Genomic DNA, 25,308 nt, shown 5'->3' on the forward strand with positions numbered 1-25,308 from the left:
TTCCCACATCTCTACAGCTTCCTGTCATCTATCTCTAGACGACTGCCTGTCTCCTTAAACATTCCTGCTCTTGCACATCATCCCCCACATTTAAATCAGTTCCTTCTTCCATGATCATCAAGGGTCTCCTCTTTGAGTTGACCTTGGGCCCATAGTTCTTAGCCCGTCACAGTTTCATGCTGATCTTCTCCTAAGGGCCCTTGTAAATCACAATTACTTCCAGGTCATCATTCTCTTTAAGTCTGGTTTCCTGACTGACACCCTGGGTTTCTGTTTTGTTGAATTGGTCATTGGGTCAACAGTGGCTTGTCACAGCCACTCCTGCAGGATCGGCCTCTGGTCACAGGCTCATACAAACACCCCTCCCTGCCTTCTCCATGCGCCTCAGTGTTTCTTCCCTGACCCCCCATCTCCACTCAGGACAGGACCCCACCTCCCTTTCTCCTTTCCTCTTATCAGACGAGAATTGGCTTTTATCTCGTCGCAATCACCTGGTTCAATGCTGAGTGGGATATTAGTCCTGTCCTCACAGGGTTCTTCATCACTTTCTTGGGGATAAATTTTATCTTGGATCGCTGAAGACAGGGAGAGAGAAGACAATTAGAAATCTCCATCAGAGACAAGGGACAGCATCTCAAATCTACAGATTTAGGAATTTCCAGCCCTCAGGTCACTCACAGCTCAGTGAGTCCCAATCCCCAGAGTAAAGATCCCCCTTCATTCCTGGGACAGAAAGGAGAACCCCCAACAAGGCAGCCTTTATGTCCCCCACACAGAGGGGAGTGACTCAAGCGTCAGGATGAAGGAGTCGTGGAAACACCGTGAGCCAGTTACTCATGTAAAAAAAATTCAGATGTCTGAAAAAGCACATATCAAAATAAATACTGCAAGTGAAATGTGTTTCCTGACCTGTTCAAACTGTAAGGAAGAAACAGAGGGGCTTCCTTGGTAGAAGGACTAGAATCCTACAGAGTCTGCGTGTATAAAAGAAGAAGCCCAACAGCTTTACAGATGGGGCTGGACACGAGGAGGGTTGGACTTAGTTGGGTCACAGAGGGTGAGCGCTTCCCAAAGGGACATCAGAGGACAAAGCAGAGGAACTAGACAGACCTCCTGGAGGCCCTGATCCCAGGAACAAAAGAAGGACACTCTCTGAAGCTGAAAGCAGGAGAGCACATTGTGGTGTTGGGGGACGTCCAGAGACGCCTGGACCAGGGACCCAGGAGGCTGCCAGAGATGGCAGGCACCAGCCCAGGGCGCCTGCATGTAGCTAACCCAGCAAATGTAAGGAGAAAGGAAAGAAAGAAAGCTGGGACTGGGTGTCTGTGGGGAGTCCAAGGAGGAGGAGATACCATGGCAAGAGTTGGGCTGGCACCGCCCCAGGGCTGATGGTGGGAACTTCTCCTGGGACAATGCCGATCGATCGGTTGGTAGACGGACAGGAGTCTGGGAATCACGGATGCTTTGACATGGCTACAAATCCCAGCAAAATCAGGGGGAAGTTACGAGAAGAATAAAGGGACTGCTGCCCAGGATAGGTGAAGTGGAACTGTGTGCAGGTGTTCCTCGGGGGGTCAGAGGGATCTGCACACATGACGAAGGTGGGGTCCAGGCAGCAGGAGAGAGTGTCATGCCCCAGACCACAGTCCTCAGCTGCTTGAGTTTGTGCTGTTGCCGCGCAGCTCCCATGGACAACAGGGTTCCGGAGGCAGCAGCTGCGACTTTCATCAGGGGCAGGTTGGTGGCAGAGGGTGTAGGTGTCTTTCACCCCAGCACAGAGAGCCCCAGAAACTTAATTGTGATTCGTGTGCTGGGGTTCAGGTAGGAGGGTCCCCACAATACATGGAGAGGATCAGAGCCCTTAAATGCAGGCAGTAGAGGTAATTGCCTTTCCCTTCTTACATATGCTTTGGGACCTCCTGGTTACAAATATAATATTCACTTGATAGTTGTGACTAAGTATTTGAGTTCCTTTATTCTTTTTCTGACTGAATGACTCGCTGTAGAAATGATTTTGTTTTTAATTCGAAAGGGTTACTATGGACACAAATCAATAAGCCACCCGTTTTATACCTGCTTTAAAATTTTTTCCTTGTTTGTAAACCTGTTATTATCTCTTTATTGCCTAGCAGTGAACTTTAAATTGCTTAGCTTTATATAGTAGACTGTCTAAAATCATCTTCAAGTGTATTTCTCTTGAATCAGCTCCTACAGTCTGCTTCTTACTCTCTGATTGGGCCATATCAAATTTGTCCTTGTTTTGAAGATATACTTATCCCTTTCACACTCTAGGTCTGATCACATAGCATCCACCCTCTTCAGTACATGTGACCATTTTTCTTGTGATGTCTCTAACCCTTATTTGGAGAATTCTACTGAGATTCCATTGGAATAAAAAGTTTACTTAGGCAAGTAAATATATCTATCTATCTGTCTATCTATCTATCACCTATCTATTTATCTATCCATCTATCTATTAGACATAAATATAGGTTAGATATAGATATAGTAGAGTATTGTCTTAACTGGGTACCATTAAAAAGTACAAATTATGCTTTTTCAGGAAAAAGTAGAGCATCACACCTTTAGTTTTATATAATATCAAAAATAGCTCCTGGCAGAGCAATAGGTTTTGTGATTATTTGATTAATGTTTGTTTCACCTCTTGTGGGGAAAGGCCTAATGCAACCACTTCACCTTCTTTAAGGGCAAATTTGACCTGGGGTTAACTTTTTTTCTCATTACTTTGGGCACTTGATAAAGGTGGCCTCTCCGTGGTGTTTCTAGGCCAACACTGGCTTTAGGGTGAAAAGTGACCTGTGACTGTAGGTAGGTAACTTGCGTGTAGCCTGGGAGGGACTGTGTGTGAACTCTCAGCCACTTTTGGTCTTCCTTCAGTGGGGTGACGCTTGTAACATGGCTGTCCCTCGTGGGGCTCCTGGAACTTATGACTACAGAGTTGTTACATGAGACTTTGACTCCCATGGGCATGGTGCTGCTAAGCCAGGGTGGGTCCTGCACCCACAGCTAAGCTGTCACTCAAGGACGGTGAGAGTCAACTTGGTGGACTGCTGTGTGGATTGCTGCAAGGGGACCCACAGAGGAGGAGCAACTGATGCTGCCTTACTGGGATGCTGCGTGTCCTGTCATTTGTCCTTCTAAGTAAATGCGATGCCACTGTGGGTCTGGTTGACCTGTGAGTCTAAATGCCTAGTTAAGCAGAACTCTGGGTGGGTGTTGCGCCAATAGCCATCGTATCATAAGCTTCGAGAGGGCTCAGGATATGCGTGTTTTCTTAACTGCTGTATCCCCACTGCATATCCCCATGTGAGGTACATGGTAGGAGCTCAATATGTACTTGTCAAAAAAAAATTGGCCCAGTTCACCCAGTGGTAGATAATAAACCCAATTACCCTTTTCGAAGCTTTTATAAATGTGACTTAAGTCAGGGTATTCCTGCATGTTGACGTCGCAGAACAGTGCTTCCAGAACTGCCAGGTCAAATGTCTTCTCCAGTTCACAGAGAACATTGTATATCACTCTGTGTACAGGGACCAGGTTTCTACAAGATTCTTGACAATCCTTAAAAAATATTGAATGGAGAAATTGTAAATGCAGACTTCCAAGTTACACAAGAGCCCTAGAAAGTTATTTTATTGTTAATGTATTACAATTCCCTACATAGGTATCTTCTCATGTAAAGTTCTAGAAGTTCTATATATTTGTATGGCTATTAAGTGATTGTGACATAATAAACCTCACTTACTTCATACATTTTATTGGTGATGAGTTCACGGTCACGAAGAATCTCAAGGAAAGGAAATGGCTTTTTTATTGCATGTGAAATCTCCATCTTATATCTTTTGAAGTGATTGAATACAGTCTCATAGACTAGCCTGTCGTCTATATTCTGATCTTCTATGGATATCCTAGGGAGGAAAGATATGTGGAAAATGGTCATCAAGATTCTGAGATCTTTGTGGAGGCTATAAGATTCTATAGGATAGGCTGTGAAGAATCAACACGTACAATATAAGTGGTTCCTGAGTAGAAAGTGGAATAAATGGAATTGAAGCAATAAACAAAGATTTAATGGAAGAAATTGTGGAAGTTAGGAAAGATGGCCCAATCAAAACCATTGTAAAAATATCTTTACATATCTGGAATTTATTTTCATTAAAAATTTTTAATTTGTACAAAATTGAGATGGAGTAAATAAGTCAATCACAGAGCTATAAAAAACCATGAACTAAAAGTAGAATCAAACCTTGAACATGCGTCTAAATTAACAACTAGATGATTGAGTTGTCTTCTACTACTTATTGATGTGTAGGAGTTTGTTATATATTATGGAAAGAAGTGTTTTGTTTGATTTATGGTTAGAAACATTTTCTCCCAGTCTGTGGTTTGCCTTTCATTTTCTTAACCTTTCTTTTGATAAAATTTTTTAATTTTGATGAAGCTAAGTCTATTTGTTTTTCAGTTAATAACTTTAGTGTACTAGGAAATCTTTGCCTACTCAAAGGTAATGGAAATATTCAAAAAACCGAGGCGGCCGGTTAGCTCAGTTGGTTAGAGCACGATGTTCATAACACCAGGGTTGCTGGTTTGATCCCCACATGGGCCAGTGTGAGATGCACTCTCCACAACTAGATTGAAATAACTACTTGACTTGGAGCTGATGGGTCCTGGAAAAACACACTTAAAAATAAATTTTAAAAAGTTAAAAAAAATATTCAAAAAACCATTTATAGTATAAGCATTAGTATATTTCTGGATTTTCTATTCTGTACCAATGATCTGTTTGTCTATCTTTATGCCAATAGCATATCGGCTTGAATACTATCTATTATAGAAAGTCTTGAAGTCAGTTAGGAAAAGAGTGTCTTGACTTTTCTAAGTCTTGTGGTTTTCCACGTATCTTTTAAAATCAATCTGTGACTTTCTACAAAAAAGCCTTTTGGATTTTTGTAGCCTTTTGCATTAAACCTATAGATAAATTTGGTGAGAAATGACATCTTAACAATATTGAGCTCCAGTCTGTTAACATTGTATAGCTGTCCATTTCTTTGGTTTTCCTTAATTGTGCCTATAACTGTTTATAGTTTTCAATATAGAAGTTATGCACATGTTTTCTGAAACTGACTTTTTACAGTGTTGAGCTGAGTGGTAAAGAACATTTGGGTTAAATGATTTCTTTAAATAACCAAAAAAATTGAACAATATGATTTCAAATTCAGTACTAAAAATGCAGAAATATAGATTAAAAATTGTGGAAAATTGGAAGTAATCACTGGTTGAATGAAATGAGACTATGAAACTTTATGAAACAATAAAAAATAAAATGAAAAGAAAACATAGCTTGCATTTTCAGAGAGGAAAGAATAAGGAAAACAATAGGCGTTCTAAACATTAAGATAGACAAAAAGCAGTATGAAAAATATATTATTTAAAACACTAAATGAAAATTAAAACATGATGACATTGGTAGGCACGGGATCAAAAGTGGAATCCAAGAGGAGATACAAGACAGATGAAGTGACAAAATTTTCAAAAATCAATAGTAGGCAAGTTAAGGTATTCAAATAAACAAAACCAAAAATAAGTGTATTCATTTCCATATCAAAGCAAAATTCAAGAAACAAATAATGGTACAAATGTTTTATGGAGTTTGAAAAACAATTCACCTCTTGTTTTTGACCCTTCACAAAAAAAAATATACAGGCTCTGGAAAAATGAGCAAGAATTATTTATTATTTAATCTGACGACCTAAAAGAACGAACATAGCATTTTTTTCAATGTCCTTGAAATGTAGATCAATACGGGATATAAACTTGGCCGCAAAACAGTTTCAGTAAGTTATAATCAGTAGAAGCTAAACAGGTTGCATGTTAAAGAAAACAAATCACCCAGAGACTTTAAAAACAAAACAAAAAAATATTGTGTTGGGTCAAAGATAAAATGAGATTTGTGGTTAGAGGCTATTTTAAGGAAAAGGGGACAAAAAGAAAAATAATGAAATAAGAAAGAGTAGAGGTGGTTCAACATTAGGAAATCTCTTTATGTAATTTATCACATTAACAAACAAAAGCAGGAAAAAAAGTGTATAAATATATCACTAAATGGTTTTCAAAGGGAATTTGATGAGACTTAGCAGCTATTTTTATAAAAACTCTATGAAATAGATAGAAGCTAATACAATAGTCTCCAAAACTGACAAATATTATAGTAAACTTTGAAATGATAGTCATTTAAAGAAAAATGACAGGGATGTCTATCATTACCATCATTGTTTTATACATGTTTTAGAAGCGTTAGCTAACGCAATAGGATGAGAAAATGAAGTCATTGATACAAACACTAAAATAAGATACATTATATGTCCTACAGTTATATACATAGAAACTCTAGAGACCTAACTAAAATCTATAAGAACTAGAAAAACAATTTGCCAACATGCATGAATAAAAAAAACAAATACATAAAACTTACAGATTTTATTTGGAACAACATAAATTGAAAAGAAACAAAATAATACTTCAGACACAATAGCAAACACATGCACATATATTTATAAATATCTGAAAGGTATGGACCTATATGAAGAAAGCTATAAAAATCTTATTGAAGGAAATTAAATAAGATCTAAATGAATGGAGATATATAAGGTGCCCCCAATTAGAAAAGCATAAGAATTTAAAAACAATCTTTCTGAAATTATCCTAAAAGCGTGGTCCACTTGCTACTTGTAATCCCACTGAGACTGGATAAAGTAATATAAAAACTTATATGACAGAATAAATATCTGAGTCCACTCAAAACATTTTTTTAAGTAGGTAGAGGAAGATTTAATAGATTTAAATGTTAAAAAAAACAGCAATACGGTGTTAAGACACAATGTAGAAAAATATTTTCAGCCCTTATAACAAAGGCTTATTTTATCTGATATAGAAAGACTATAGCCTATTAATAAAATATAACAAATAACCCCAAAGAAAACAGAACTGACCAGGCACTTAGAGAAAATTGAACTGTCCAATAACCATGTGAATATACACAAACTAAAACATCAATGAGAAACCATTGCTCACACATTAGATTGGCAAACACAACTTCACAAGGGGCACTGCAGTGCGGCAGATAAGAGAAACAGTCATTCATTTCTGGTGGGAACATGAATTGCTGTAGCCTTCATACAACAGATCTGGCCAGATCTACTCAATTTTAAGATACACTACTATTGCCCTAGCAGTCAGGCCCACTTTTAGAACCTATCTTATGGAAATAAAAAACAATAAGCATCTTATAGAAACTAGAGCTCCAGAACTTTCAGTGCCTTCCCAATTCCCTCAGAGGAAAACCAAGTCCTTACGGTGTTCAGGGCCCAAAATAATCCAGCCCTTCTCTCCTCTGCCCTAGCTCACTTCTCACTGGTCAAACCACCTCTTTGCTGTTTCTTGACCACATCAGGCACACTTCAGCCCTAGAAACTTGGTGCTGGCTGTCTCCTCTGTGTAGTGTGTTCTTTGTCCAGATATCCATGTGGTGAACTAACACCCTCATCGCCTTAAGGTCCTTCCACGTCACCTTCTCAATGAGACCTACTTTGACCAACCTATGAAAGCCACAGCCCCCCACTCTGTTCATGTACTCCCTACCTCCTAATCTAGCTCTATGACTTTTTACCATGCCCTTATTACTCCCTAACATACCAAATTAATTACTTATGTATTTTATTTAGTGTCCTATTTTGTTTATTGTCCTATTCATTGTCTCTCTTTTCTCAAAAATATATATGCCACAGCAAAGGAATTTTGTTTGTTTTGTCCCTTGATTTATGTTGAGTATCTGATACACACAAGGTAATAATAAATATTTGTTGGCTAGATGGCCATAAGCATTTTTTTTTTGTAGAAAAATATAACAGTAATAAATAACCCTGACCTCCAACCCTGAAAATAATCTGATTGTGCATTTGGCTGAATGGTTGAGTAAATTATGGCAAATCTATACTGATGGCATAGTACATAGCTATTTATTTCTAGAAATTTGGATGGTAGGACATAGTTTATTGATCGATAAAAAACATCAGTTTCAGATTAATGTATTATGATCCCATTTTTATACAAATCAAAGTATAACAATATTTTATATGTGTGTAAAATTTGGAACAAATGTTGAGAAGGGCATGGAAAACTACATATCAGGCTGTTAACACTGGCTCAGTGAAGAGTGTTAGGGTCTCGCGTAGGTCCCTTCAGATCTTTCTTTTATCATTTTTGATAATATCAGAAGAAATAGAAATAATAGAGCCAACAGAACAAGACTTTAGAATAAATATATTTAATATCCCCACAGCTTATGAGATAATATTGTTTCTATAAAACAATTAACTGGGAAATTTAGAAATTTAAAAGCAGAGCTTTCAAATTAAAAAATAAAGGTAGGCAAAAGAATAAAATATTTAGGAATAAATTTAACAAATGGAATGCAAATCTTCTATGCTGAAAATGACAAAATATTGCTAAGAAAAATTAAAGCTCTAAATAAACAGAAACATTCCATGTTCGTGGATTGGAAGACAATATATTTAAGATGGTAATTCTCCTCCAATTGATCTGTAGATTCAGTGCAGTTCTTATCGAAATCCCAGAGGCCTTTTTGCAGAAATTGAGGAGCTGACTTCAAATTTTATGTGGAAATACAAAGGACACAGAATAGCCAAAACAATCTTGAGGAACCAAGTTGGAGGACTTATACTCCCTGATTTCAATATTTACTATAAAACTACATTCATCAAGACAGTTATGATACTGGCATAAAAATAGATATATGGATCAATGAAACAGACTAGAGAGTGAAGAAATAAACCATTACGTTATTGGTCAATGGATTTTCAACAACATTGCCAAGGAAATTTAATGAGGAAAGTTAGTCTTTCAACAAGGATATTTGGATAGCCACATGCAAAAATATTAATTTATACCCTCACCTCACACCACACACCGAACTCAACTCAAAAGGGATCGTAGACCTAAATATAAGAGCCGGGTCAGCTCCATGGCCATGCATCCTTATCCCATGCAGTCAAAGGGACCCTGTGCTTGCTTTACTGTTCTGCTTTTGTGGTTTTGAAATTCTTAATGATTTGTGAACAGGGGTTCCCCCACTTTCATTTTTTATGGGTTTCCACAAATTATGTAGCATCCTGTGTAAGAGTGAAAATGATAAAACTTTCCAAAGACTATATAGGAGAAAATCTTTGTGACCTGGGGTTAGACAAAAATGGTAGCCACAACACCAAAAGCATGATCCATAAAAGGATAAATTGGAATTTAACAAAATTTAAATCTTTTTTGCTTCAAAAGTCACCATTAAAAAAAGACAAGACTAGTCCCAGTCTGGGAGAGACTATTAGCCACTAATATTTCTAACAAATGACTTATACACAGATATGTAAAGAATTCTTACAACTCAGTAATTAGACAAATAATCCAATTGAAAGATGGGCTGATTTTGATAGCTATTTCTCCAAAGAGATTTATGGAAGATAATAAACACATGAAAAGATGCTTAACATCATTAGTCATTAGGAAAAAAACAAATTAAAACCAAAACAAGATACCAATGCATACCCAGTGCATTGGCTAAAATCAAAGACATAAAATAACAAGTTTTAGCAAGACTGTGGAAAAACTGGAACCTTTATACATGCTGCTGGGGACAGAAAATGGTCCTTTGGAAACACTGTAAGATAGTTTCTTAAAACGTTCAACATAATGTTACCATATGACCCAATGACTTCATTCCTAGACAACTACGGAGAAATAAAAACATGTCCACAAAAGACTTGTATGCAAATATTCATGGCAGCGTATTTCATAATAGCCAAAAAGTGGAAACAATCCAAAAGTCCATCAACAAGTAAATGAATAAAATGTGGTAGATTCATCCAATGTAGTAGTACTTAGCAATTAAAAAGGAATGAAATATTAATACATGCTACAACATGAATGAACCTCAAAAATATTATGCTCAGTGAAAGGATCTAGATTCAAAAGACAACATAATGTATGATTCCATCGATATGAAATTTCCAGAAAAAAGGAAATCTACAAAGAAAGAAAGTAGGCTAGTGGGGGATAGGAATAGGGATTGACTACAAATAGCCATGAGTGAATTCTTTGGGGTGATGACAATGTTCTAAATTTGAATTGTGGTGATGGCTGCAGAACTCTATAAATTTATTCAAAGTCATTGAATTGTACCCCTAAAAGAGGTGAACTTAAGCAAACTATACCGCATTAAAACAATTAAACAATAAAGATAGACATGTTAATAGCTGAATAGACTCATTTGAAGAAAAGATAGCCACATTTCTTTCTGGAATGCAAGAAAAATGAATATATGGAAAACATTTTAAAAAATTAAGGTATACTGCATAATCTGATGTTTCAACATTCTGCCAAGGGGAATTCCAGAAGGAGAGAAAAGAAAGAATGAGAACAAGGAAATCAAATAAAAGGAGGAACGGAATTCCATTTCTTAAAACGGAAACTAGTACCTTTGATTAAAAAGGCCCATCAAGTGTAAAGAGTGAATATTTAAAACCCACACCTAGATATGTTACTGTGAAAGGCTAGAACATCAAAGATTACAGACAAATTATAAAGTTTCCAGAGAATAAAAGCAACTACCTACAAGGAATGAAAACCTGATGGAAACTGGAATTTTTATATGTGACAATGCATGCAGGAAGACAATGAAAAAAAGTTTCAAAATTTTAAGTGCAAAATCATTTTGAACCTTAATTGTAAACACACCCACATATTCATTCATGTATGAAAATAAAATAAAAATATTTTCAGACCACAAGGACTCAAATAGTTTATGGAGGGAACAGAAAGAGGCAGGAAAGAAATAAAATCAAGTACCAGTTTTAGCTTAGGAAAAGATAACAAATGACTCCAGACACTGAGAGAACAATACAAGCCTAGGTATGTTTATTAAAAAATCCAGTTTCAACTGAAAAAAACAAAAACAAAAAAACCAAGGTATTATTCCCAGTTGTATTGAATGAAAAAATATGGAGCAAAAGAAAGGCACCCAATTCAAAAACAGGTAAGAAAGAGGGTGGGAGAACAAGAAATTCTTGTAAATATTAAGTAAGAACTAAGATAACAAGGATAAATACAAATATACTAGTGATCAAAATAAATTTTAATGAAATAAGCTTACAAAATATGGAAATATATATATTGGATAGGAAACAAAATTTCACTATATGTATTCTACTTATAAGGGACATATCAAAAATAAAACAGCTCAACAAGACTGAAAATAAAGAGACTGGAAAAGACGTACTAAACAAATGCAAAGTGAAGAGTGCCCTGTAGCAAAACTAACATCAGAAACAAATAGAATTTAGGTTGAACAGTATTACAAAGACCACAGAAGGTTATTTCATACCGATAAAATGTATACTCTACCAGATTGCATGGCAGAAGTCATGATCTATACGAAAATATCTTTAAAATATTAAAGGGAAATATTTTACAGCTATGCATTAGCAGAGCTGGGGTTCACAACCCCCTCACCAACCTTAGGCCATACAAGAAATAACAATAGACCCTCAAATGAAGAAGTCTTAAGGAAAACATTTTCCAACCATATGTGATGAGATCAGAACAAAGAACCAGGACAAAGGAAGACCTCCCCAATCTATCTACTGAGAAGTTTTCAGAGCTTTTTCTAAACAGTCATTAGTTTAAAGAGCAAATCAAAATAGAAATTACAGATGATTAAGAAATAAACCCCAATAAAACATTACATATAAAAATAACAAACATACCCAAAGTGGCACAGAGGTGAACATGGCCTAAAATTCATTTACTAGAAAACAAGAAGCCTTGAAAATTAAATTAAGTTTTAAATCAAGCTGTCAAAAAAAGAAATCAAGGTAATCCCCCCACTCCAAGGAAGATGAAGACAAGAAGTAGGAAAGAAAAAAAAAAAACGAGCACAAATGTAATAAAGATAAGCAGGATATAATTAAATCTCAAACAAAAAATAAGAGAAATGAATCAATACAACCAAAAGGTGGTTCTTTGAAGAGAACAACAAAATGGAAAGTTTGATCAAGAGAACAGAAGAAAAGACATAAATGAACAGTGCTAGGGATAAGGAAAGGGATATATCTCCAGTTAAGGAGAAGATTAAAACTTTATAAAAGAAATCCTTGCATGTCCTCTTAGGAAAAATATAATTTTCTACCAATAAGTATGACAATCTAGGAAAAATGATTGGTTTCTAGGAAAATATGTATGATCAAAACTGAGAGTCAACGGAAGAACTAAATAGAACTAAAAGTAATAGAAGAAATAAGTAATGCACTTCCAGCCCTACTCTAACCCTGCTCTCTCTCCACACCCACAAATATCAATTTCAAACAGTTTTATAGACAACTTCCAGCAATCCTTCAAGGAACAGAAAATGTTTGTATTAGATAAGCATTCCAATTTATTTAAAAAATTTTTCAAATCACCTCAAATCATCATAAGGCTACTATATTTCTGCTATCAAAACCAGATACATACAAGAGTAATGAAAACCGTACACTAATGTTACTTATAAATACATGAGGTTAAATTCTCTAATAAAATATTAGTGAGCCCAGTCCAAGAGTGGATGAAAAAGTAATGTTTATGATCAAGCATCTCAAGAATTCCAGAAAAAGTCATATTAGAAAATCTATCTATGCTTTTGGTTAAACCAGGCAGGTTGAACACACGCCCACATTGGTCAATGTTCCCTCTGAGACCTCAATAAATCCCATCAGAGAGTTATTGCAGAAAGCAGCAAGGACAAGAGAACAGAGAAGAAAGGGACATCAAACACCAGATGTCCAGCAAACATTTCCGAAGATGAGATATGAATTTTTAAGTGATAGCCAATTTCACAGAATGCAGGAATAAGAAACCTGATTGGACCCGTTTTATAGTGTATACAAAAATCAACTCAAAATGGAGTAAGGACTAAATGTAATTACTGAAACTTTAATGCTATGTATGGCATGAGAACTAGAGTTAATAATACTATATTGTGTATTTGAAAACAGCTAAGAGAGTAGATCTTAAAAGGTTTCCTCACAGGAAAAAAATTTTTTATAATTATGTTTGGTGATGGATGTTAACTATTCATTGTGGTGATAATTTTGCAATATATGTAAATATTGATGGTGTACACCTGAAACTGATATGTTACATGTTAATTATATCTAAGTTTAAAAATCTATAAATTAAAAAAGTTAAATATACTCTTACTATACAACCCAGGGATTGTGCCCTTTGGTATTTACCAAAAAGGAACTGAAAAATTATGCCCACACAAACACCTGGGCATGGGTGTTTATAGCAGCTTTATTCATAATTGTCAAAACTTGGAAGCAACCAAGACGTCCTCTAAAAGGTGAATGGATAAATAAACATTCAGACAATGGAACATTATTCAGTGCCCAAAAGAAATGAGCTATTAAGCCATGAAAATACATGGAGGAAACTTATGTGCATATGACTAAGTGAAAGAAGCCGATCTGAAAAGGCTGCGTACTGTTTGATTCCAACCAAACGACATTCTAGGACAAGCAAAACTATGGAGACAGTAAAAAGACCCGTGGTTGCCAGGGGTTAGGAGGAGGGATGAATAGGCAGAACACAGAGGATTTTTTAGAGCAGAAAAACTACTTTGTATGATACTATAACTGCTACATGTCATTAAATATTTGTCCAAACCCTCAGAATGTACAAGACTGAACCCTTATGCAACCTAGGAAATTTGGGCGATAACGATGTGTCAGTGTAGGTTCATAATTGTAACAATTGCACCATTCTGGTGGGGGCTGTTGACAGTGGAGTAGGCTGTGCATGTTTGGGGGAGAAAATACAGGGGAAGTGTCTGCTTTCTACCCAAGTTTACTGTGAACCTAAACTGCTCTAAAATGTAAAGTTTATTTTAAACATGTTAAAAAAAAGAACCTGACACTGTAAAACTTTTTGACATTGTTCTTGGTAATAATTCATTCCTTGGATTTGACACCAAAAGCACAGGCAACAAAAACAAAAATAGACGGCTAAGACTATATCAAATTAAAAAGCTTCTTCTGCACAGCAAAGAAAACTGTCAACAGACTAAAAAGGCATCTTATGCAATGGGAAAAAATATTTGCAAAGCATCTATCTGATAAGGAGTTAATGTCCAAAATATATAGGAATCTCCTACAACTCAACAGAAAAAAAAAGAAGAAAAAAAAGAAAGAAAAAGAACAAGAAAACTCAATTTAAAAAATGGGCAAAGCACTTGAACAGACATTTCTCAAAGGAGACATACACATTGCTACCAGGTATATGAAAAGGTGCTTAACGTCACTAATCATGAGAAAAATGCAGATCAAAACTACAATGAGGTATCACCTCACACTTGTTAGGGAGGCTCTCATAAAAAAAAAAAAAAAAAAAAAAACAAAACACCTCTCTCTCTATAACAAGTGTTGGCAAGGATGTGGAGAAATTGGAATCCTTGTACCCTTTTAGAGGGAAAAAGAAGTACAGTACTATGGAAAACAGTATGAAGATTCCTGAAAATATGAAAGATAGAACTACCATATGATACAACATTCCCACTTCAGGATATTTCATTATAAGAATTGAGATCAGAATCTGGAAGAAATGCCTGCAGTTCCATGTTCAGTTCAGCATTATCACAATTGCCCAAATATGGAAACAACCCAAATGTCCATTGACAAATGAATGGATAAAGAAAATGTGGAATATACTTACAATGAAATTATTCAGTGTTAAAAAAAAAGAAGGACATTTTGGCATTTGCAACAAACAACATGGATGAATCTAGAGGACACTGCGAAGTCAAATAAATGAGTTACAGAAGGATAAATACTGTATGATTCCATTTACATGAAGTATCAGAAATAGTCAAACTTATAGAAGTAGAGAAAAGAACGGGGGTTGCTGGGGCTTGAAGAGGGGGAAATGGGGAATTTCTTTTCAATGGGTATAAAGTTTCAGTTTTGAAAGGTGAATAAGTTCTAGAGATCTGTAAACCATAGCACTTATATTTCACAAACATGAAAAAGTTTTGGGAGGTGATGGTTCTGGTTAGTACCGTGGTTGTGGTGATGGTATTGTGGATGTATGGATATTGCCAAATCCATGAAGATGTATACTTTAAATGTGTATAATTTTTTGTATATCAATTATATCTCAATAAATCTTAAAAAATATAATTACTTACATGGGGGGAAACTAGCAAGAGGCAAGTCCATTTAGGTTTCTGAATTGTGAAAGGGTTCAGGAATCAGAGAAACCATTAATACTTTTCAGGAGACAGGTTGGGAGGTGAAAAACAAAACTGGCAAAATGAAGTTCGCCAGTCAGCTAGCGGCATCCCTTCCACAGAGCTGGTGTTCATGTTTCATTCCTAAATGGGTCTGGACACCAAGGGGTTGCCGGATGGAATCCTTGAGAACCAGCAAATACTGGGGCGGGAACTGGGGGGAAACTGATTCTTAAAGGAACATTGGAAGAAACACATGGAATTTAAAAAATTATCATCTTCCACAGTAGAGAGAAAATATTGGATTCATTAAAAAAAATAAGGATGGTATAAAAAAGAAGCAACTTTTAAAAAGAGTTTTTAGGAATTAAAACTATGCTGGCAGAAATTTAAAAATCGCTAGGAGAAATGAATGATCTGAGAAAATTCTATAGATAATAGATTCAAAAGAAAAAATTATGCAAGATTACCAAGAAAACGCAGAGACAGAAAGCTTGTTGTAGACCACCGCCCTTTGGTACCTTAATCTTCTAGCTTTCTTCAGACATTCCAGGCTGGTTATTATTCCTGACCTTTCATTGGCTGCTTCCTCTGCTCAGAACATGTCTTCAGATATTTGCATGGTGCTTTTCCTCCATTGATTCAGGAATCTCATCAAATATTAGCCTCTTAGAAAACTCCCCTGGGACCTCCTATCTAAAACAGCAGTCACTCCCATTGCACTCTATCCATGGACCCCATAAGTTTTCTGTTTCTTCATATGCTTACCATGTTCAGCCATTAAATTATGTATTTATTTATCCATTTGCTTATTGTTTGCTTTTCTCACAGAGCGTCATCTCCATTAGGACAGGGGACTTAGTCTGCTTGTCTTAACATTATATTCCTGCCCCTAATCAAGGACTGGGCACATGATGTCGGGAAATATTTGGGAATTACTAAGTAAAGTTTGAGAATAAGATATAGGAGAATATAGTTAGAATTCTGAGCATATGAAAGGCATTCTTAAACAAGACACAAGGAGGATAACATTAGTAAAGTGGAGTACATAAAATTTGTTTAAAATGTGATTTTTGAGTAAAGTGGAAAAGTGTAACAACAAAAGATGAATCATGCTTAGTACCTCTAGAAGTCATCTATCCACAATTCGTCAGAGGGTGGGCTTTATAGTTTGAGGCAGTCCAGAAGTTCAGTCTGTAACAATTAGACTTGCTGGACAGGATACCAAAAACACTACTTGAGAAGGGATTAGAGTTACAGAAGAAACATAGACTCCAAAGACTTAAGATGCTTCATACAGGAGAACTTTGGAAGCTGAGGAGCTATAGTTGTTCTGTTTTCTGGGGGTATCTGCCGATTCTGGGAGCAGAGGCTGAGACTCTGGGCTTGGCCAAGGCCAAGGAATTCTGCTGGGATTAAGGAAGACAGAAGAGCTTGTGATGGTCATGCCAGGCTGGAGACGAGGGGCCCCAACACACAGTCACTTTCCCCATCAAGATATTTGGTGAAGTTTGCCAGGCCAAGAAGCTAGAGAAACCATGTCAAAGGCCTCTGAAAGCAGAGCAGAATTATGTGCAGGCTCACTATTCAGAAATGGCAATGATAATTATGGCTACAGAATCTGGAGTCATTTTGTCCCCTGACAGCACTTTTTAATTCTGGACACAACTAGAGGCTGAGAATCTGGACTTGGCAGAGGGAGAGGGCTATGGCTAGAGGACAAGGAAGTAACAGAATTTTTAACAGTCATGTGTGGTTGGAGGGCAAAAATTAGAGACTTCAAGGAAATAAAAAAAACTTGGTTGGTTTTCTCAAGAACTTTTCTTAGTTCTAAAGCTGCATGAAGCAAGAAGCTAAAAATGTGACAAAACTTTTGAAAAGCAGGGAAAACTTGAATGCAGTCTCTCAGTTGAAAGCCCTGGATATCCTCATTTGGGATCAGGACAAACCAGAGATATATTACATCTTATCAGAAAATGCAAACACATCTCGAGTCATTTTATGCCCTAATTTGCTTCAGGTAATCCACTTTATTACTATACGTGCCTAGCAGAGGAAAGGGGGATACTCTCACATGGAAGATGATAACATCAGGAGGCTCTGTGTCTTGTGTAAACAATTCCTGGCGTTCAATCAAAAATAATGTGAAGGGATTGGACTGTAGGATGAAACCAAGGGACAAAAACACATAATACATGCAGATACACAGATGATCCAGAGCTTGGAGTGAGCACAGAAAAAGTATGATTATAATGCACAAGAAAATGGATGAAAAGATGGAAAAAAATAGAAAGTTGAGCAACTCCACAAGAGAATTGAAAACCACAAAAAATAATCAAATGGACATTTTTAGACCTGAAAATGATAATTTCTTAATTTAAACTTAGTGAAAAGATTTAGCAGAAGATTGGAAACAGAAAAGAGACAAAATTTATGAATTAGCTATCTATAAGACACACAGATCTATAGAAAATATCCAAGTACAGAAATTTTTAAAATGGAAAAATTCAGAAAAGCATATAAGGAATACGTGAGAAACAGCCAAAAGGTCTCATTTGGGGGATGGCAGAAGAAATATATGAAGAGATAATGGCTAAGCATTTTACAAAATGGATAAAAGACATCAACTCACAAATTCAAGAAACTCTGAAAATCCCAGCAGCAAAACAAACAAAAATCTGGGCTCATTACAGCATCACTGCTAACAGAAAAATATTAGAAGCAGTCAGAGCTGCAACCAAACCTCAAGGCATAAACTTCGACAAAAATGACAGTTAATCAAAAATCAATCACCCTAAGTTTCTGGTGTGGTGAAACAGAATTTTAAAAAATCTCAATACTTTCAACCCCTACATGCAATATTGCTTTCTGCTGAAGACACTTAAAAGTTGGAAAAAACACTTAAGTGTTATCAATCACTGAAGAGATGAAAACACTGAAAACACTGTAAAGGGTTTATTGTGAAAAAGTAAAAGGGAAGGAGAAACCAGGGACTTCTGACAGTACAGAAATCACTTTGTACTTTAAGGCATTTGCTGATCCTCAGTTTTGGCAACCTCAACATGTGAGAGGGATGGAAACAAAGTCTGGAGTCCACACAGGGTAGAGTTTCTAACAGGACTCCAGACCATCACCATCATATCTTCACAGTGAGAGTAAAGGAGAGGGGACCTCTTTGGCCGGGAATCACATTCCCAGTAAACTACTTGGGTGGCTCCAGTTTCCCTCAGACCCTGACCGTGTTTTAGAGTGTTCCCTGATGGGTAGTGCCCTCAGGCACCTTGACTTTTTAACCAGAAATCCTTGCCAAAAGCTAGTGCCTTCATTACAGGTCTAATTTCACCTCTAAATAATGTTTCTCAAATACAAGTGAGTACACAGTAAAAAAAAAAAAAAGAACAAAAACAAACAAAGAAAACCCCAGCAAAATAACCTTTGTAAACAGAGTGTGGAAAGGGAAAAATAGTGATTTTACAGTGGAGAAGCCTACAAACACCACTTTAACCAAATGCTGCAGGACAATAGCCAGGAGAAGTCAGGTGGACATCTCCCTGATGTGATGGGATGAGAGGGGCTCTTCCCCTCTGTGGTATTCTTTCATAAAACCCATAACCCTAGTCAAATTATGAGAAAAACATCAAGATGGACCCAAATTGAAAGATGCTCTACAACATGCCTGACCAGTGCTCTTCATATTGTCGAAGTCATGGAAAACAAGGAAAGAGTGAGAAGCTATCACAGACCCGATAGAATAGGTGACAGGATGACTGAAGGCAATGTGGTACGCTGATTGAATCCTGGAATAGAGTGAGGACTTCAGTGGAAGAACTGGTGAAGTTAAAAATGTGGGTGGTTTAGTGAACAGTGATGTACCAATGTTGGATTTTTACGTTTGACAAACGTCCTACAATTGTGTAATGTTACAGGATAATGTTACAGGAAGTGACACAGGGTGTGTAGTTACAGAAACTTCTGTACTATCTTTGCAACTTTTCTGTAAATATAAAATTATTCCAAAAATAATAGTTTATTTAAAAAAAAACTTTGATAGTGAGAATAGTAGAAACAATAGAAAACAGGATCAGGAACACCTCGTACATTGAAAATATCACATGCCAACTATAAAACCTCTTTAATCTGTGTAAGTTTTTGTATTAAGAAAGGAAACCTACAGGAAACATCATCTAACACTGTGCAATGAGAGGAGCTTCCCCTGTGGGATTGGGCACAAGACACAGATGATTACTGTCACTATTTGTATTAGTCATAATACAGGAAATCCTGGCCAACGCAGTAAGGCTAGAAAAAGAAATAGTGGATGTAAGGATTAGATGTAAAGAAACAAAACTCTCGTTATGTATACATGATGTAAATTAATATATGTATACATATATATCTTCATATAAATCGTTAGAATTTTTTTTAATATGGCAAAGTTTTGATTTATGTTTATATCTTAGTAACAAGTAGCTAGAAAGTGATTTCAAATTATGTAGATTTAATTACATAAAGATATCAAGTATCCATGCAAAAAATCTAGCAGAAGTATATGACCTCTAAGGAGGAAAATATAAATTTTACTAGAAAATATTTTAAATTAATAACATACACATACCATATTAATGAGATAGAAGACACAATATTATGAAGATGTCAGTTTTTTTCAAATTGAGCTATAGATTGAGTGGAATCCCAAACAAAATCCCAACAAGATTTTGACAAGCTGATGTGGAGATGCAAAGGGCCAAGACAGTTTGGTAAAGAAAAGAGGATGGGAAGATTTCCTCTACCTGATATCAAGAGTTCATATGAAGCCACTGTCACTATGACAGAGTGGTATGACACAAGGAAAGGCTCTCATAGGTCAGTGGCAGAGAAGAGAGAGCACAGAAACAGACCTTGCTTATATGGCCACTTGGGTAATGAAAAGGGTGGCACTGCAAATCAGTGGGGAAAATCATGGTTAACCAAACAATGGTGCCCTCAGAAAAACTAGATAAGAATAAAGATAGATCAAACTGTAGATGAGAAGCTATTCAGTGCCAGATAAGACAGAAAATGTGAAGCATAATTCACTCAGATGAAGACGGTGCAAACCAGAGGTGAAGGGAGAGCTGCCCAGGTCAAGCATGAGCGAAATGGGCAGTAAAACCGTATGAAAAAGGAAGTAAAGCAACACAGAAACCAAACTGCTGACAGAAGCAATCTAAAGGAATAACTGAGAGGATGAAGAAGAAATCCCCAAAGCACTTACATAGCAGTAAAACCTAAATAAATAAAGCAACAGTGTCAGAAGATTTATATAATAACAAAACGTGGGTTAAAGTCGAGCTTGCAGAGCTGTCGAAACAAATTAAGGCCCTCCCCTCAAAAATAAATGCAATCAACTTAAAAAAATTGGGAATAAGAAGGCACCAAAAACTACTAAAAATTAAACAATTATCATAGAAGAAAGGTTTGCGACAACTAGTGTGAACAGAAAGCAAAAAGCTAAAGAGATGAAAGCATTAGGTACAGATAAAGCTGTGGAGGCTAAAGTTGCTCCAGTGGAAAAATAGTTTTGGCCCCAAATTAAAAAATAATACGTTTTTGAAGATATTGAACAAGAAACGTTCCCTGAAGTGAAGATGGAATTGAATCTGCCACCTTAAGAACACAGGACTATGGTTAAAGACAGTGTGCATGGAATTCACAGATAACTTGCAGCATTATTTTAATTATTCCTAATACCAAGGTGTAGGGATGATGTTAAAGAAATTTGCCTTCATTGGTTGATGTGAGCTTTTGTCTATTTGCTTTGACTTGTTCCTGTATTTGAGGTAATTTCTGTGCTGTGATCAGGGGTTGATTAAATTCCCCCTTTGGTCTCATTCCCCCAAACAGGAGATATGAGATGATGTTGCTTTCTGGGTCTCATTCTCCCGAGAAGGGAAGATATGGGATGAGGTTGCTTTTCTGTCCCCCTTTGGTCTCATTCTCCCAAGCAGGGGAGACATGAGATGAGGTTTTCTGTTTGGTCTCATTCTCTTGAGTAGGGGAGATATGAGATGATGTCTGTTGTTCTGTCCGTGTTGTGAGGTGATGGTCAGCTTAGAGTTAAAGAAATTCTTGATCAGGGGTTGAGAGAATTCCCTCTTTGTTCTGTCTGTTTCGCCCACATCAGCAGATGAAGTGAAGAAGCAGCTAAGTTATATCAGGACGACGTGACAGACACACGCCAGGCCTTGTTGCTCATCTGGATGAATCGGCCAGATGGGCAACACTCATATCAGTAACTGCCGGACCCTCCTGGAACTGGCCATTCCTTGAGAGGGGGAGGCAGGAACAAGAAACTTGGCTCTAAGGTATATCTGAGAAACTATAGAAGACCGGCCTCAGTTGGCAGTGTAATTATTATTATTATTTCGTCATTTGGTCATTTGCCATTGGTGATTTTTCCTCATTTTAAAGACTTCCAGTAACATGTAGCTTACAACACCAGGGGATGTCCTGACTTCCAGCCTCGATCCTGGTGAGGGCTGGCTGGTTCCCAGCCTTTCCAGTGGTGTTCCCCACGCTTAGCCTTCTTGAGAACTTGCTAGCATCTAGAAAACTTGTATGCAGCTTGCAGCTTAAACATCAGAAGACATCCTAACTTCTAACAACAGCAACAACAACAACAACAACAACAGCAACAACAGCAACAACAACAGCAGCAGCAGCAGCAACATTCTTGGGAACTAGCAAACAGTGGTGTGGAAAATGCCTGAGTTTCTCTCAGCTATATACCTGGCAACGTTTTGATTTATGACTTTTCCAGTGCTGTTCTCCCCCAGTTTGGTGAGTTTTTGACATCTACTGTAATAGTTACTATCCTCTAGAGCTTATTACTGCTTTTGGGTACTCCTTACTGATGTTATTTGTGTATTTGGCCAAGTGATTTTTGATCAATAGTAAACATATGTTGAGGTCTCTTAAACTTATATGTATGTGTACTCCTTTGACGTGACATTGTTATCAGTGTATGTAGTTTAGTCTTAACCATCTTTACTTTCTCACATTAACATATTCTATTAATTGCCTTTGTCTTTTGCTATTACCTATTACTAAATAAATTGATTAGATATTGCTAAATAAATTAGCTCCATTCTAGAGTGTGTCTCTCCTCCTTCTTTTTCCTGCTCATCATTACACAAGGGTATGTGTATTATAAAATCAATGCTATCATTAATCTATACTCTAAGTTTCAAGCTTTAATTAAAAAAAGTCACTATAAACAAAGTTAAGAGACAAGGAAAGTATATCTATAACTTTCAGAATATTTAGCAAACTCTCACTTATCATCTAGAAAGGACAATCACCTCAACTGATAACACTGGCTAAAAATAAAACAGCAAGCAATTCATAGAAGAGGCAATTTAAATGGCCAATAAACAGAAAAAACTGTTCTCCTTCCATGTAATCAGACAATGCAAATTAACTAAGTGAATCCCTTTATCCAGCACCTTTGCTAAAATGGGTATTGGGAGATGGTTCATCTCATTGTTAGAAGAATATATTGGTTCGGCTACTCAGAAAGGCAGCTTGGCAGGATTTACAAACAAGTATCAGTACTCTTTGCCTCAGCGATTTCGCTTTTTTGGTTAGTGACATAGACAAATACTTGTATATCTGCTAAAAAGAGAGAAATATATAAATGTTGTTATCACAGCTCTTTGGTAAAAGTGAACAATAGAAAATGAACTGTCTGTCAATGAGAGAGAACGGTTTAAAAATTATGGTATATCGATTCCATGGAGTAGTATGCAGCTGTTAAAAAGAATGCAGAAGATCTATGTTTATTAAAGTGAAAAGACCTCTAATATTTTTACCATTAAAATAAGTAAAAATGCAAATGACATATAGAATATAATCCCATTGTTTTAAAAAAGAAGATGCAAATTGTGTATTTAGGAAAATAAGTTATATGTGTAAATGCATAGAAAAAGATAAGGAAGGCTCTGCCTGCGACCCTCTACAGGACCAGGACTGGAAGCTACAGGGGAGGGTGGTGAGTGGGACTTTTTCCCTCTATATACTTCATGTTTTTTGAAATTTTATGAACAAGAATGTAAAATGTAATTCTTTGTATTAAAAATATTTTTTAAATTAAGCATATTAAGTAATGTTATTTCTGAGTCATTTTACTAGAGAAAAAGGATTTCTACCCTTTTCCTCTTGTCAGAGGTATAACCCAGAGAAGAAAATCAAAGTAAAAATAAAAACAGTCAGCTTGCACTAGTCTTTCACGTCTTGGTCCTTAAACTTTCTTTTACTCCCTTTGGTCAAGATCAGTGAAGAAAGAACGCCGACCCAGGGCCAGAGATGGGACTAGGCCCGGAGCTGACCCTTCCCCAGGTCACGTACAAGACCACAGCACTCAGTGTTTGCAAACAACTCATGTGTTTACCCTGAATTTTACATTTTCTAAAGTACCTTCTTTGAAACAACCTAGGTGAAGGTGCAGGAGGCCTGAGGAAATGAGAAGGTTCAGAGGTCACAAGAAAATAACAATCGCTGCCTCAAAGCGTGCGAAAGAGCAGCCGACTCCAGAAGGTCCTGTCAGCTGAGCAGGTTGTAAAACAAGAGTCAAGTGGGTGTGGAAAGCTGGACTCACACGAGCAGCTGTCCTGCTACAGTTTAAAAACCGGATTTCTCATTACATATTCCTGCATTTCATTACACTGCATGTGAGTGTTCTCATCTAAGGTTAAGGTTCACATGAGTGTCTAATAACAGCCCCTAAAGGAGAAACGTGGCCAGAGAGAAAGGTAAAGGAGGGGAGATGGACTGACCTGATGCTGCGGTCGCTGCCCCCACTGGCCATGTTCCCGCCCTGGGCCGTGCCCAGGCCTGGAGCCTGGGCCTCTGATCCCTCCGGTCTCCCCTGCCTGGGTCCAGCGTGGCCCGAGTCCTGAGCAGGAAGTCTGAACCGTCTAACTCAGAAATGGCTCCACCCAAATGAGGAAAAGAAAAGCGAAAGTAACTTGCCGTGGGCTGTCAGACATGTCTCCCTCTTCCTGCAGCCCCTGGGTGGTTCTCAGCCATCATGAGATGTGACAGCAGGAATGGAGGACAAAGACTGACAGTCAGAGCCTGGAGGCCGGAGGAGGAGGACCCCAGAGGAGGAGCAGGGCCAGCTCCCAGGAGCCCCCTTTTTGTGCAGACACCACAAACAGGGAAGCAGCCTGGGCTACTGGGCCTGGAAACCTGGGAAGCAGGAGAGGCAGCGAGTGAGGAGGGACACGTGGTGGAGGACACACCAAGGAGACCCGCATCCTAAGCTTCACCAGGAGCAGCCTCGTTCAGACCTCAGTAGTGGGGCCGAGTCTCCAACCTGGGAGACCCTGTGGGGACAGAGGTTTGTCCCTGAGATGAGGCAGTAGAGTCCCAGACCTGAGCATTTAATGACAGCAGCAACGCTGGCCACTGGGCCAGAGGATTGAAACCCTCAGCACCTCTGTGGATGCAGAAATGGAGGGAGCGGGCACCTGGGACCTCAGTGGGAAACTCAGGTCCTCACAATGTCCCTTCTAGGAGCTAGCCCATTAATCACCACCTGGTCCCCCTGCTTCCTCCCTTGTTTCTGGGGAGGCTCTCAGATTGGGGGTACAATGGGAGGGTGAGTCTGCTGCTTGTGGGCCTCCTGGGCTCCTCCTGCCTGCAGAGGCCAGGGCTCTGTGCTTCTCCAAGCTCAAGTGCACAGGGACAGCGGCCTGTGGGGTGTGGGGGTGTGCGATGGGTGGAACAGCCTGAGGCCTTGTGGTGAAGCCCTATTCTGGGGTTCAGATTTAGGGATCCTTTCTGACCATACATGTAAGCCTTATCCCCGATCCAGCTTTAGCAGGAAGAAAGCTGGTATTTTGAACCCCATCTGCCTCACCTTTGGCCTGTTAGTTTGGAACTCAAGTGGGACAAAGGGATGCAGTTTTGGAGGGCCC

At 37.7% G+C, this 25,308-nt stretch overlaps 1 protein-coding gene across 6 annotated transcripts in view; it reads right to left on the reverse strand.

The window, feature by feature from the left end:
- The window catches only part of SP100 (SP100 nuclear antigen), a 107,317-nt gene that overhangs the window by 48,337 nt on the left and 33,672 nt on the right, over positions 1–25,308 (reverse strand). For 3 of the 6 annotated variants that reach the window (XM_033111889.1, XM_033111891.1, XM_033111887.1), the window contains exons 1-4: positions 24,163–24,311; positions 3,767–3,929; positions 3,414–3,582; positions 492–575 (exon numbers count right to left, since the gene is read on the reverse strand). In XM_033111889.1, the coding sequence (XP_032967780.1) occupies positions 492–575; positions 3,414–3,582; positions 3,767–3,929; positions 24,163–24,194 (448 nt within the window). In that variant the 5' untranslated portion in view covers positions 24,195–24,311. Of the gene's footprint in view, positions 1–491; positions 576–3,413; positions 3,583–3,766; positions 3,930–24,162; positions 24,312–24,358; positions 24,596–25,308 lie in introns of those variants that run through there. The other 3 variants (XM_033111890.1, XM_033111888.1, XM_033111892.1) reach the window with 3 other exon arrangements.

This window comes from Rhinolophus ferrumequinum, chromosome 8, assembly GCF_004115265.2.
Source record: "Rhinolophus ferrumequinum isolate MPI-CBG mRhiFer1 chromosome 8, mRhiFer1_v1.p, whole genome shotgun sequence".
In the NCBI taxonomy this organism is placed as follows: domain Eukaryota; kingdom Metazoa; phylum Chordata; class Mammalia; order Chiroptera; family Rhinolophidae; genus Rhinolophus; species Rhinolophus ferrumequinum.